General features: G+C 44.8%; 1 protein-coding gene across 1 annotated transcript in view; it reads right to left on the bottom strand.

Moving 5' to 3' along the window:
* The window catches only part of LOC311165575 (phospholipid-transporting ATPase ID-like), a gene marked incomplete at its 3' end in the record, with an annotated part of 48941 nt that overhangs the window by 18212 nt on the left and 15776 nt on the right, over positions 1–14953 (bottom strand). Inside the window, exons 3-4 of the mRNA XM_084225650.1 lie at positions 11235–11293; positions 1575–1688 (exon numbers count right to left, since the gene is read on the bottom strand). Coding sequence (XP_084081776.1) covers positions 1575–1688; positions 11235–11293 — 173 coding nt within the window. The remainder of the gene's footprint in view (positions 1–1574; positions 1689–11234; positions 11294–14953) is intronic.

The raw sequence follows: 14953 nt of genomic DNA, 5'->3' as shown, positions 1-14953 counted from the left end.
GACCAAAGAGTTGAAGGTGATTCTGTTAGGTTGTCAGTCAAGCAGAGGGAGATGTCTCACCCCCACACAGTTCTCCCCTTCCTCTAGAAGCACTGCAGTAGGGATGGAAGCAATGTGAAACCAGCATTAGTGTGTCCCTCAGTTTGGATCTGAGAAGTGTCACCTCCGTGTGCGTTGTGAAGCTGACATTCATGCACTGTCATAGCCCAGGTCCTGCAGGCACCACTGCCCTGCTCAGCTGTACAGGCTGCAACTGCTCCCTGCTCACCTCCCTTGGAAAATGCATGTCCCACTGGTCTGTGACAAAGGATGGGGAGACAGATCCCCACAGCCTGCCCATCACATCCACTCCTGAAGCAGGAATAGTCCCACAGGGATGGAGTGAGGAATCTGCAGGCTAATGCCTGCCCTCTTTAGTCTACCTTGAAGTAAAGAAAGAGCTGTGTGCTTTTATATATAGCCAACCCTAGATGGCCTAGCAAAACACACAGTGGAATAATTTAAGGCAAATACTTCGAAATACTATGAATTTGACAGACAAACAGCTAGAGTGCAGCACAACAACGCAGGAACTGCGCTCTCAGCTCAGCTGAAAAGGCACCTTCTCTTGAAAAATATAGATGCACTGCAATTTCAAAAATTCATTCCCTGCAAATAAGCATAAAGGATCATATGTGGTTTGCTGAAGGCTTAACCACATTTCACCTATGCTTTTTTGAGCTGAAATTGTAGCAAAAAAAGCATTTGAGATGGATTATTTTGCAAATTTGTGTGCAGTGAAATGATCAACTTTAAAACATTAGGCTTGAAACATAATCAAAATTATACCCTTCTTTTGATAACGTGTATTCTGATATGAGTCAACAATGGCAGAGTACACAGCAAGGTGCAAAGGGGCAGAAATCCTGATATCAATTTATCAGGTGTGTTCAGCTTTCAGGGTATCATTAGCAGTGATGAGCAAAGTGCAACACAATGCCATTGCAATCCACAGGGTTCAACAGTGCTGCCAGAGTCTGACACACTCACACTGGACACCTCCCTCACCCTGGAGAGGCTAGCAGCAATATCCAGCTTTATGCAAACTAGCCAAAACCTTGAGCCTTCCTGATGTTAACTCCTTCCTTCCCAGGGAAACACCACTGGTTGCAAATGTGGTGTCCTCCTTGCTGTTTTCCTTTGTGACTGCCTGTGGAATTCACCTTAAAATTCTATGGGTGAGAGACAACTTGGCTTTATACTACAAAATGAATAAGTAATGCAAATCTGAGGACAGCCAGGAGCACTCAGAGGTAGACACAAAGGGATATTAGGGCAGGGCATGAAAAAGTTGCAAAATTTGTTAAAAACTAATTAACTTTTTTCCTTCATTTAGTTCAAACCCTTATATCCAAAGGTAAAAGAGAAAATTGCTTTTTTCTGCCCTACTTTCTACGTACTGTAAGATTTTACTAAGATGCTAATTCACACCAGGACTATAGCTTGCTATTTACAAGCTTCATTACACCTGTCAAACATAGAGTGGCTTTGATAACAGAGAACAATCTGCTGGAAACAGCACAGTCATTTCTTACCTGCAAAATCAGCAAGAAAAGGAAGTAAGCATTGGCTATTCGCTGAAACTGCTCAAACAGGTTGAGAGGCAGGAAAGTGAAGAAATTGTATTTTGATGTTTTAATTGAATTGTTCTGTAGGGAAAAAAATGAAAATAAGAATTGGTAAAACAGGAAACAAAATTACAGCGCAACACATTTCAACTGTGTCTTACTTGCTTATATTTAGCAATAGCATTGTTCCCAACAGCAGCTCAAAAAGCGTTTCCTTTTCCCCCACACAAACATGCCAAGTCTGGATAAACAGAGAATTCCTCTTGGAATGGGTGAAAATATGATATTCGGCTTATGCCAGTGGTGCTGCAGGTAGATTAACTTGTATGTTGTTGCTCACAACATCTTCCCCTTATTAATAGTCTTCTTACTTACACAGTGCACAAAGAAAATTGAGAAGTAACCAGAAGACAACAATTTTTCTGATGCTTTTTGTCAGATGCTTTGAAATACCCATTGGCTGGACAATCCTACTAGAGGTATACGTCCTCCCAGGAGCAGAATATGACATTGTTGTTATCATTTTCAGCTCATTCAGCAAACTTTCAGCACAGCAGCTTCAACAGGTGGCTTGTTTCTACTCCACAAAAATCACTTGGATGTGGAGTTGGGCCAACAGCCACTAATACAAGAACTCACTATCTCAGCAAGTGAGCTGCAGCTCTGTTCCCTGTTTCCAGTTTCCTTTTCTAATTTCGGATGGCCCCTCCAGCCACAAGAAGTGGTTACTCCCCAGTCTGTCTTTTGCAAACCACAGAAAGGCCTAAGCTTGATATTGCAGGACGGGGTGTTTTCTTCCCCAAAGATGAGAGCAGTCTAGTCCAATATGTGCCACCAGCCAGACAGGCTCAATGCATCCTACTGACCCACCAGCTGCTGCTGTGCCTTTATTTTCAGGTATGCTAGACCACCTTTACACATGATGTTTAACAGACTCTAGTCTGGGTTTAGCTCTGGAAGGATGAATCTCCCCTGTTGTGAGAACATCTTACATTTTCCCCCTAGAGGCTCTCCAGACAATGCCCATTAACCCCTTCCAGGGAACCTAAGGTGTGACAGCCCAAGGGGGCAGGTATCAAGAACACCTGAATTCCATAATAAATATGCTGGTTCAACAGGAGAGAAAATGGTGATTGTGGTATTTGTAATAGCCTTTAGATATTGCTAAGCCGGTGGGAGGACAGAAGCTACTGAGTATGAATCACAGCCCACTTCTTATCTGTGCATTAATCCGGGATCTCAACATCTACACTGACATGCATCCACATGTTTCCAGCACTAAACCAATTATTTCAGGTTACCACTGAAAGGTATGTGTGGGGGAAGCTATTCTGGTTTTGGCAGTTACTGGATTTCTCTACCTTAAGTCACACAGTACAGCGTATGTTCTTCTGCATTAAAATCATGTTTTAGCCCTTGGACAAGCCAAATGAGTAAATCTCTAAAAGGGCAGAAATTAAAACAGCCTTCATAGAAGAGCTAGCCAAATCCTCCTCTTGATTGCACTCCAGCAAGAAAATATATTTATCAGTGATCATCATATATACAATATTGTCTGTCTCCTGGTATCATGCAGCTACCTGCATGTGTGGTTAACTCTGTCCATGCCAGGACATGTAGTTAAATTTGGTTTATTTCAAAATCCTTAACCATGGGATATGTGTCGTGGACAGGCTCCATGAACACTGCTGAAACAGAAGCAATGGAGAAAGAGCACCCTCTGCAAACACAGCATACTAGGAACTAAACTGCTTGACAAGACTGTGTCCATCAGGCACACGGTCTAGCAGAATTTTTAATAAAAGCTGGGTCTAAATAAAGAAATCTGCCCACTTTTCTGAGGGCAAGTATTATGACCAATTACTTAAAGAAAAAACAGAAGATTGTTGCTGCAGGAAAAAGTAAATGCAGGGAACTTGACCTTTGTGCGTCAACAGATTTCAGAGGGTTGCATATAACATGGGAAAACTACTCAGTAAACACTCAGATAAAGTTTATAGATCTTTGCCTGCAAAAATCTCAGAAGGGAATAAGAAAAGAATGGGAGTGGTTTATTTCAATTCCTGCCTTCTATTTCTGTCCATTAATTACGTCAGGAAAATCATTGAATGAACCACAGCCATTCATTTTATTTCCTATTGCCATTAGGCATGGTAAAAACCCCAGACATAACAGCTTCCAAATGCTTAACTGCAGGAATCTGGTTAGTCAGTGTTTTCTCCATAGTTGTTCAGGATAGTATATTGTTGGGCACATACTGTCTTTTGGGACACTAGGGCACTTTAGACCTGAGGATAAGGACAGGGAGTATTATCATGAATCTTCTCATTATTCTAGAATTTATAATTAAAATTAATCACTAGGAAAAAAAGAACTTGTAATTGCTATAAATATATCTAATTAAACACATAACTTGTTCATGGACCTCAGGGGCTAAAGGCATAACAATAGCAAATTATAATGACAAACTAGAGAAAACTTCAGCCTTTCCAAATCAAAACTCTGCATTTCCACATCACAGACACAGCTGAAGGACTATGCAGGGTATCATATAATCATGGAAATAGAGAATGGTTTGGGTTGGAAGGGGTATTAAAGATCATCTCATTCCAACTCTCCCTGCCATGGGCAGGGACACCTCCCACCAGACCAGGTTGCTCCAGCCTGGCTTTGAACACTTCCAGGGATGGGCCATCCACAGCTTCTCCGGGCAGCTTGTGCCAGTGCCTCCACACCCTTACAGGAAAGAATTCCTTCCCATTATCTAATCTAAACCCGCGCTCAGTTTGAAGCCATGCCTTTGCCCTGTCTGCTACATGCCCTTGTAAAAAGTCCCTCTCCATCATTCCTATGGCTCCCTTCAGGAACTGGAAGGTCACAGCTAGGTCACCCTGAAGCCTTCTCTTCTCCAGGCTGAGCAAAACCATTTCTCTCAGGTATTGATGATGAGCTGTCAAAGCTGTGTGCTTTGACAGCTCAGGCTCTTGGCCAGCTACAGGGAAATCTCAGTTGCCCTCTGCTCTTGATCTTATTCTCTTCTGTGATGCTTAACTTCATCAAACCCTGTCACTCTTTAGAGCTGGACCAGAGCCTGACTCTGGGGTGGGAGGGGTGCTACAGGAGCCTGCATCACTGCAGTGCATTAAATAGTCCACAGGCAGCCATCATTTCACAAGCAATGCCTCTAACACATCATCTGCCTCACTGTGCCCACACTCTGCCTTCAGTGGGGGAGACTTCCATAGAGAAAAAGTCATGGAGAGGAATAATCTTTGTAACACCAATTAGGAATTGAGAGGCCTTACTGAAACTTCTGGTTTTCCTATAGATTCATGAAAAACAACAGCTAAGAAGAGCAGTTCTATGGGCTAAGCACAAAGATGGGGAGGGGGAGCTTTACATTTACTCGCTGATCTGCCCTAGACTCTGGTTGTGCGAGGGCGGTCCCTGCATGCACCTGTGTCCTAAATGAGCAGGTCTGAGCGTGGTTACCCACAGGCAGCCTGGAGCTCTCCAGATGCAAAGCTTGACACCAGAGCAATCTTGTCTGTGGGTGAGGGATTATTCTCATCTGCTCTTTTCAGGGGCTAGATTCGCACCTCCTGGAGGTGTGACTCCACCAAAATGCTGTCCCTAAGAATAGTGCTCATCTCTCCGCAGTTACACAAGTCCAGATCTGGCGGATGAGCTGTTACTTTGGGGGTGTTTTCAGAAGCCCGCCTGTGACGTCCAACAGCAAGCAAAACTCAGCAGATGGCTCCTACCTTAGATCGCTGAGCAAACAAATCATCTCCTTGCCATAAAAGTCACTGGAAATAGGAGACACTGATGCTTTTGTGGCTAGATTACAGGGGCTAAAGTGTATGGCAAGGTATTGACCCTCTGAATTTATACCCCTGGCTCAGTGACATAATAGTTCCCAGCAGCTGGACAGTCTAGCCCCAAGTAAATTTTAGCAAGACTTTGGTGACCCCACAGGGAGGTGTTATGTCACAACACTTGGCAATTCCGTTGGTTCTTGTGTAGCACAGACCAGTGGAACAGCTGAGCAGCAGAAATATCTTTCCCAGGTGTTTTGGTAAAGCCTCACCAAGGAGGTGGCAGAAGTGCAATTCCATGGCACTCTGTTTAACTGCAGCAGTGCCATTGGAAAGAGCACAGAAACCATAAGCAGAAATGTGACCACAGGGCTGTGAATGTGCTCATGAAAATATTTAATAAACTCATGTAGCAGTGCATAATGTGCTACCAAGGTTTTGTTTTCACAGGGAGTACAGAACAGTCAGACCAGATCAGTTTCAAGACTCCCTAGTTCACTGACTTTTTCCTGATGGTAGGCAGCAGCCCCAGCTCAACAGAAGACTGATAAAGGCCAAAAGGATGTGGTGGTGTTAATCTGGTCCCTGTAAACGTCCCTGTAAAAAAGTAAACTCCCAGGAGTAACAGACTGGCCAAACACTAGAGATAAAAATGCCAATTTCCAAAGCACAATTCTCTTTTCTTCTCTTTTCTTTTTTTTTTTCCTTCCCATTTTTCTTTTGTTTTTAAACAGAAAAACAATAGGAATGTCTTACATATGCAACCCCTTGACCCTCTCTTGACAGCACTAATGAAGTGAGTTCCAGGATCTCATCACATGTTGGGTATGCCATGAAAATCTGTAGGAAAGCATGATCACTAGCTGTGTTTTCCTGTGTGGTCCCTTCAGTCTGGTGTCACCCCATTACTGAGCAGTTAATCATCAGTGTGGTGAGTGTCCTTGTCATGGTGGTGCACAGGGCTGGCATGGCTTGATAACCTCATGTCATTGCTCACAGACAAGCCAAGCATAATAACCTAAAGGTCTTGTCTCTTAGGCATCCCCTTTGACAACACTGTGCTCTCCTCTGGCTGGGCTCAGTACCTGAAGCTGCTGCCTGTCAGGAAGGAGGAAAGAAGGGGAGGGCAGAGCACTGCTGAGTGGTGCAAAGGAGGCAAACTCCAAACCACTGTTTTGTTTTCATTATGGTCTCACACAACAAGGCTCCCAACCAGTGTGGTGGGAGTATTCTCTCCATGAGGCTTAATCTGATGAAGAGTGGAAGACCTGATCCAAAGGAGTCTATAGACTTCACTGAAGACCACATCTGGCACAGCTCAATCTTTCTGTGCTTCTCAGGGGCTTGATATGCCTTGAGGACCTTGACCCCACCCTGTGTCTCCAGCCACAACTCCTGTCCAGAGCTCAGGAGCTCACTTAAGCTCAACCAGGAGCCTTCTATCCTCACCTGAGCTATGTTGTAGAAGTTCCCATCTCCAGAATGTCATCTGTCCTTGTTTCCCTGATTTATCTATCCAGAATGTCATCTGTCCTTGTTTCCCTGATTTATCTATCCAGTTCTACTTCCTTGACCTTGCACTTCTGGTATAGATTTGTCTTCAGCCCTGTCTCTCACCACTTCTGCCTGGACTCCCTAAAAGGCCCTGGACCTGGTTCATCACCTCACCTTGTCTGGAATGGGCAGGATGGACCCCATCACCAGCATCCTGCCCTGTCCCTGCCACCCTGCCATCCAGATACTGCAGGACTGCACCCTGGTCAGTGAGAGCTCTGCCTGAGCTGGATCACCTCCTCTTCCAGCTTGCCCTTCCTCAAAGGACAGCCCCGCTCTGGCTGCTCCCTGACTGTGCCTCAAGTGCTCTTTAGATGGACCCAACTTACACCTTACTAAAGAGCAGGGCAGGTTGCTGCTCTACCTATCCTTCAGGGACTACTGAGACCACTTTTCACTTCATCAGACCACACTCCCTTCTGCCTTGAGCTTGAGGGACACTGAGAGACATTTGCAGGTTGAGACAGGAAGAGAGGGCAGCTGGTGCCACAACCCTGACCCTGCTGATAAGGTCCCTGAAGATCACCCACCAGGCAGCCTTCTGAGATCAAAGCATGCAAGCAGAGGAGGTGGAGCAGAGTCTGAGCCACTACCAGAGCTCCTTGCTCTCCAATTAAACTTCAAGCAGATAAGAGCCCAGCTGCTGATCCAGCCCAGGCAATGTGTATTGGCTATAGGAAGTTATATACATCCCTCCTGTTTCACTAGAGACTTCATCAGGTGACCCGAGTCCAAGCAGCCCCCTTGCTGCTGGTCCTGATGAAAGAATGCTGGCTTGACCCTGGGTCCTGATCCAAGATGAAATTTGCCATTGACTCACAGGCCTTGCATTTCCTTTCCTATTGTCTGAAAGCCAATTTCAAAGTTGTTTTCGCAGCCCTTCGTGACGTCCCAGTGCAGCTGTGCTAAATTCCAATGGGAAAGCAAAGAATTAAAAAGGAACTAGGATCAGATCAACATTAAAAGCCTTCAGAAGAGATTTTCCTCTCCAGAGTGTTGATGGAGTGCCCGTTGTGGTGGACACACAGAGGCTGTCCCCTCTGTAGCTGTGTTGGGGTGAGTGCAGACAGATTAAGTTGATTAAAGTCCTTAAATCTTCCTATACCTCATCTGCCACCCTGCTTTTCACTTTATTTCAGTCTTTACACAGAACAAACCTCTTTCTGAATTCAGGAAGGATCTTCATGTCTGCATTGTGAATAAACACAGGATTAGGACTTGACTTTTCATTTTTACTGACCTATATTGAGCCCTTTCCTGTGCTGCACTAAGTGCCTTTTCATGCCACTCATTCACACTTGGTTTCTGAGTCATTCCTAACTAATTTTGTGAGCTGGTGGGTAGTGTTCATACCTTCACACTCAGCCCTTCCAGTTAACTGCACAGCACTTTGTTTTAAAGTTTGTTTAATTTTTGTAAGCCTTCTGCTCAACTGCTGAGGCCTCATGGCTGGAGAAGTGTGGCAGGCAGGGACACGCTGCAGTTTAGCATCTCCAGTATTTTCTGACAGCTCTGGGAGGGAATTTGCCCTCTGAAGTCTCCTGCGAGTTGAAGTGTGATGGAGGTGGACGTGCCCTTGCATGCAGTGTCAGACGTGGCTTTCCTCGGTGCAGTACCAGGTTCCTGCAAAGCTGGTTTGAGCCATTCAGGAGTCTTGCTTCATTCCAGGAGGGCCACCTTTCAGCAGCTGCCAGAGCTGATGTCAGACTCCGCACACAATAGAGTTCTCAAGTCTTTATCAGTTCGTCTCTTCTCCCTTCACAGATATCCTCGAGACTTTGCACCGGCAAGGGACAAAGTCCCACCAGGAATAGGGATATTCAGGGACAACACACCGACCTCTGGTTGTACTTTCCCACCTCCCTGTTCTCTCTGTGATAAAGAGGGACAATACACCTCTTTACCTTTGATCCATGTCTACACAATAGAAACTGCCCGTTTAGTGAAAGGCTCAAATCTTCACAGCAGGTGGGACTGAAAGCCTGGCCTCAGCAGTAAGTTAATACACAACATCTAGGCTTGCATTTCCCTTTCTTTTTCCTTATTGGCCTTTCTCAGCAGCTGCCTCACCCTAAAGAAACATTTACCGGCTCACCTAGCTTTGTTGCAAGAACCTGTTCTATAGGTTTAATGGCTAATGTGGCCTTAAGTTACCAAGAAATCTGAAACTCAGTCCTGTGACTTTCACTGTCTAAAATACTATTAAAGCTTTGTTATATTGGTGGGTTTCTTTTGGATCTTCGTGGTCCTTTCACTCTGAACCACATCCTAGTGCTTAGCAGAGCAACCCCACCATGACAGACAAATCTGAATGTGAGGAAGGTACCCAAATTTAACCCTTGCCTGGAAGAGCTAACTTTTAGGAGCATCATAGATGTGTTATGGGAGGATGCCCGGAGACTATCTCCCTTTTTGTCATTTCCACATTCATCAGCAATCTACGGCATGGGATGTGATGTAAGTTATGAGTGAGTTTAGTTATTTTCATACACCCTAGTAATGTGGAGTTAAAAAATTGAACTTTTGCAAGGACTTATTGGAAATAAGCAGCCCAGGACATGTTGTGCAGCCCTGTACAGTTAGGGCAGTTCTTGCACCACCATCTAAAGTCTGTTAGTACTTCACCATCCACTTGCCACTTCAAGGCTTGGCTGTTTTTGGGCAGTTTCCTGGATTTCCCAAGCCTCGGTCTACACAGGACTTCAGAAATCATGACCCTTAGCTGACTAAAATAAGGGGCATGGTTACCAAAACTCACTGCCAAGTTTTAACATATTTTACTGAGCTGGCTTTTTGGCTGCCTTCATTTTATCACCTAATCACAGACTTACCGAAATTCTGAAGTGTTCTCAAAATTTTCTACTTCATTGTGGCTATTTGCAAATCCTTGGGCACAATTAAGCTATCAGCTGGGAAGCAGTGTCATGCAAAGTCAGTTTTCTGAATGGCTTTTCACAGAATTAGGCAGGGAACCAGAAGAGTTGCTTGTTGCCTCTACCCTGACCTACCTACCCATCTCCCTCCTACTTTCATGTCCCACTACTGCACATTGCAACTATTCCGTGGAAGATGACAAATCCACACGTAGTGGAAATAACCATCGCAGCACGCTACTGACAGGTTGTGTGCAAATCAAGTTCACTTCCCCGGTCTCAAATCACCAGCCTTGATAAGACATTCATGCTGCATAGTACTTCACATTTATTGACTGCCATGCATTTCGTATTCAGGACACGTGCAGCAGCTCTGGACCCTGGGACTCTCTAACCCATGTTTGTGGCTGAAAAGCACTGATAACCACATGTTGCCATCAGTCAAACCTGCTGGCGAGTCATACTGTCCCCATCACAAGAAATTAGTGCGTTCTAAAATGCTTGGTGTTTTCACCTCTTGCCAAGAAAATACTTGTGATGTTCCTAAACCAAAACATGATTCAAAGAGCTCCCGAGTAACAGAATGATTAATTTCACCACTGGAATTCAGATATTCAAAGGACAAAAATTCACAAAATTCACTTCAGTATTAATTGGCAGCTGCAAACACTTTGAAAGAATGCAGCTTCAGGGCGGCCTCACAGAGGGGATGCCCCTGCAGGCAGGACAGATGTAGAGGCTGAGCTAGCCCTCCTCTACACACAGCATCATAAAACGTTCCACAAGCTTTGGAATTGAAGTTGCCCAAAGGGCTCCCTGGCAAATTAGCCTGGCAGCCCTGGGACACAGCCAGCCTGTGCCAAGGCGCACTTTGGAATCACAGATTTCATGGCACTAAGTGAACCTAAGTAGACTGTTAGGAATCTGACAGAAAAGCTGGCAGAAAGCCACAAGGGCCAGACTCAAAACCTTCCTGACAGAGATGATTTCACTGCAAAAGCTGAGGAACTGACACATTTCCTTTTATGTTTTACTTTAAATGGAGACAAATTTCCACAGAAAACTCCCCCCTGGTTCCGTTATTGAAAGGCCTTGGAGCCTGATCCTGCAAACGCTTTGACTCACTAATAATTTTCTGTAAGTGTGCAAAGTCACTGTGTCATGCTTTTCCAGAACTGGATCTCCTTCAGCTGCCCACTTTTCAGGCTGACTTAGCAGCAATCCACCTCTGATGGTTCATCTGGCTTGTGTTTGCCTGTTTTGCAGAGCCATAGCTGGCATGCAGTTCTGTTCACCCCTTTGAAACAACACTTGAGACATGGAACAGATGCAGCTACATCTGTGACTACATCTGCATGAAACAACATACCCTGGTTACTTACAGCATATTCGAACTGCAGATTAAAATCCCTGTTGTTTGCTTGAAGTTGTCTCTCTTCCTCTGCAAAGAAAAGGAAACACATCAATCACCCTTGAGGGTAAGCAGAGTCATTACAGATGTGAGTGGAGCATCAGAAAGTGCCAGCAGAGCTGCTAGAAGGGAGTGACACAGTGAATGTGAGCCCCACGTCAGGGACCTGGGGTGGCTGGTGACACTGATGGAGCTGCACTGGGGACTGGTGCCCCGGCGCTCTTCACACCATGGAATGAGCTCCCTCCATGCACCTCTCTCTGCAATGCCAGTGCCTGGTCAGGTTGTTCACCTTCTGGGTAGGGGTTCCCAGTTAACTAGTGCTGCTCACTCTTCCTGCCCTGCTCCTTCTCTTCCCCCTGAAGTGTCTGGAGCTTTTGCTATCAGCTTACAGTTGGTGCCCTTCTTCCACTACAGGTGCATTTCTGAGCATCATGCCACTGATTGGACACCATCCCCACAGCTGTCACAAAATCAAAAATTACTGGAAGGATATCAAAACGTCATCAAATCTGTCCTTTACCTCAAAGCAGGGGCTTGCCTGTCTTCCCCAAAAATAACTCCAGCAACAGCTGTTCTTCAATTGCCTCTTCCAGGACTGAAGTCTCCTTCCCCTAGGGCAGTTTTTCCCTGTATTAACTAACATAAAACTCATTACTTAAATTTCAAGGAGTTTTGTCTTCTCCCAGGAGGGTCAAAGGCAGTCTTCTGCTTCCCCTAAGTTCCTTGTGCTACTTGCCAAGGATGCAGAGTACAGATAGTCGAGGGAGGGGACTGTCCCACTCTGCTCTGCACTGGTGCAGCCTCACCTCGAGTCCTGTGTGCAGTTTTGGGCACCACAGTGTACAAAAGGTATAAAAGCTATTAGAAAGAGACCAAAGGAGGGTCATGTGGACAGTGAAGGAACTTCAGGGGAAGCCAGATGAGGAACACTTGAGGTCACTTTGTCAGTCCAGCCTGGAGAGGAGCAGGCTGAGGGGAGACCCCATCGCTGTCCAAAACTTCCTCAGGAGGGGAAGAGGAGGGGCAGGCACTGATCTCCCCTCTGGGTGCCCAGTGACAGGACCAGAGGGAATGGTCTGAAGCTGTGTCAGGGGAAGTTTAGGTTGGATATCAGAAAAAGGTTCTTCACCCAGAGGATGGTTGGGCACTGCAGTAGCTCCCCAGGGGAGTGGTCACAGCAGCAACCCTGACAGAGTTCAAGAAACATTGGGCAGTGTTCTCAGGCACGAGCTGTGGTTCTTGGGGCCTTGGGGCTGTTCTGTGCAGGGATTCTGTGATTCCAAGTGCACTACATACTGAAGGCTGTTAAGCCTTATACCAGCCTTCCCAAGGGTCAGCAGCTCCTGTTTCTTCAGTCACTTATACATTAACCCATCGGAAGGAGCATCACCCTTGGTGCTCTCCAGTGGGCTTCCCAACTAGTTCAGCCCATTCCGGATGGATGCCCAAAGTGGGCCATGGTTTGCACCTGAGGCCTTACCAAAGCTGACCAGGGCACAAGGGATTTGTAACTTTCCTTGCAGACAATGCACATGGTGCATAAGAATTCACCCAGGAGTCATTAAAAGTCATTATGCATCACCAGCACACAGAGGATGGCTTCCCAGTATATGATCCCTTCTGGCAGATCCTTTCTGGCAGAGCCAGATGCCTCATCAGGAAATGCAAATCTTTCATTTGTCCTTGCTGAACTGCATCCAAATTCTTTCAGACTATTTCTCCAACTAGTCAATTCCAATCCTATCTTTCAGTGTGCTTGTAGCTCTTGCCAGCATGGTGCCATTCACAGATGTACTAAGTGTGTTCTTTATTCTGTCAGCCAAGATGTAGAAGTAAATATTGAATACCAGACTCAGGATGGGATTTACCCCTGATGAATCTTTCAAGTTTCCTTATCAGTCATCAATATCTATTGTTAATGTCTTCTTTTTTTCTGAAAAATCTGGCACTCACTGTTTTGTGATTTTATCTCAAGCATGTATCTCCAGTTTACTTGTAAAAATGCCACAAGTGACAGTCAAGATACATGGCAGCTATCTGAGGCTTTTTCAATAGCCCTCCAGCTACCACTAAAACAGAATTAATTTTGGTTTGATGCAGTTTTTCAGGACTGCTGACTGTTAATCATCTCTTCCCCACACATACACTCCTAGTTACTTTGAAGTGGTTTGCTGTTTTGTTTTAACCTTTACTCAAGTGAAGCCAATACATCTATAATTGCTCAGCTTTTCTCTTTTCCCTGTGCTTGCTCTCTTCCCAGTCTTCTGAACTTTGCCTGCCTGTGAGCCAGACTCTCAAGGGCAGAACTGCTCCAGGGCATGCTTTACCTTACCCTGTCAACCCATTCTCTCTCTATTCCAGCCCAAAACCTATCCCTTTCTCCTCTGCTTTTGGCAAGTATTATGTTAGATATCTAGAGGGAAAAAAAAAGAAAAAAAAAAAACCAAAAAACCAACAAACACACCACAACAAACCCCCTCTGATTTCTTAGCTTTATTTGCTAGGCTTTTTCCACTGAGCCTCCCCAGAGACCCCAACTCTTACAGAACAACTTTTATTGCCCTTTATGTCCTTGATAGCCTTTTCTCACTTTGAGCCTTTGCCACACCGTTTGTGCTGGATAAAGCAAACTGTTTTGCACCTTCTAGAGGCTTCCTTCTTTTGTCTGAAGCAAATGAAGAGTTTCTGATTTCACCCTTTCACTCATCCTTCTGAGCCTTTCTCCGAAAGGTGATAACTTATACGTGTGCCCTTAATATCAATTAATAATATATGTCCCCTTAATATCAATTAATAATATATGCCCCCTAATATCAATTATTTAAGGAAATTACAGCTCTGTCTAATTCTCCCCTGACCCTAGGATTCCTTCCATGAGGTCTCAGCTATTAGTTCTTCATATTTATTGAAGGTTTCCTTCTTGAAGTCAATGTTAAATAATTTGATACTGTCACTTTTTCCTAAGAATCATCAGATAATTTCATAACTATTCCTCTTTACACTCCCTCCAGCTTCAGAGGACCAGCCAGCTCCTCCCATTCCCTCCCTTTTGGAGGGAATCACTTCTGGAACAACCTCCTTTCCTCTCCAGAAAGTTACCCACCTCTGCACCAAAACTCTGTGCCAGCTGAGTAGGTCGTGTTCCTCTATACTTTCCTCCAGCTCTGCCTCTGCAGAGATGGAATTCTTCATTTACCACCATATCCTGCCTCTCAGAAAAGTTTTTTTTTCTTTTTTTCATAAAAGACTGCCCTTCTTGGTTTTCTATGCCTGTGTTCATTACCTTGTAGCATTACTAAGAGATCTGCAATTTGCTCATCTCTTTCTTCAAGCTGCATTTCAGACCACGTAGTCAAGGAAAGCTTCTGTTAACCGTACAGAGTTAGTTTTATTCTTTTCTATTAATATTCCAGCCTCATGAGTTATCACAGCACGTGTACACGTATTAAATGATGTGTTAAGTTATCTAGTTCTTCCTGTTTGCTCACTTTTGCATTAGCAAGCATCTAAGCTGTTCAATGCATTGAAGTGCTAGCCTTCCTCCCTTTCCTTCAATGACCCTGTAAATACACAGCATCCCTAATTTTTAAGCCCTTTTACAGATCACTTTTTTTTTTTTTTTTTTTGGTCTCTGTCTGTAGGCTATTTTCATCAAGTCCTCTAATCACTAGTAAAGCTATGTTAGCA

This window comes from Fringilla coelebs (assembly GCF_963513975.1).
Source record: "Fringilla coelebs genome assembly, chromosome: Z".
Taxonomy (NCBI): Eukaryota; Metazoa; Chordata; class Aves; order Passeriformes; family Fringillidae; genus Fringilla; species Fringilla coelebs.
The sequence above is the reverse complement of the archived record's forward strand: the minus strand, read 5'-3'. Positions and strand labels throughout refer to the sequence as shown.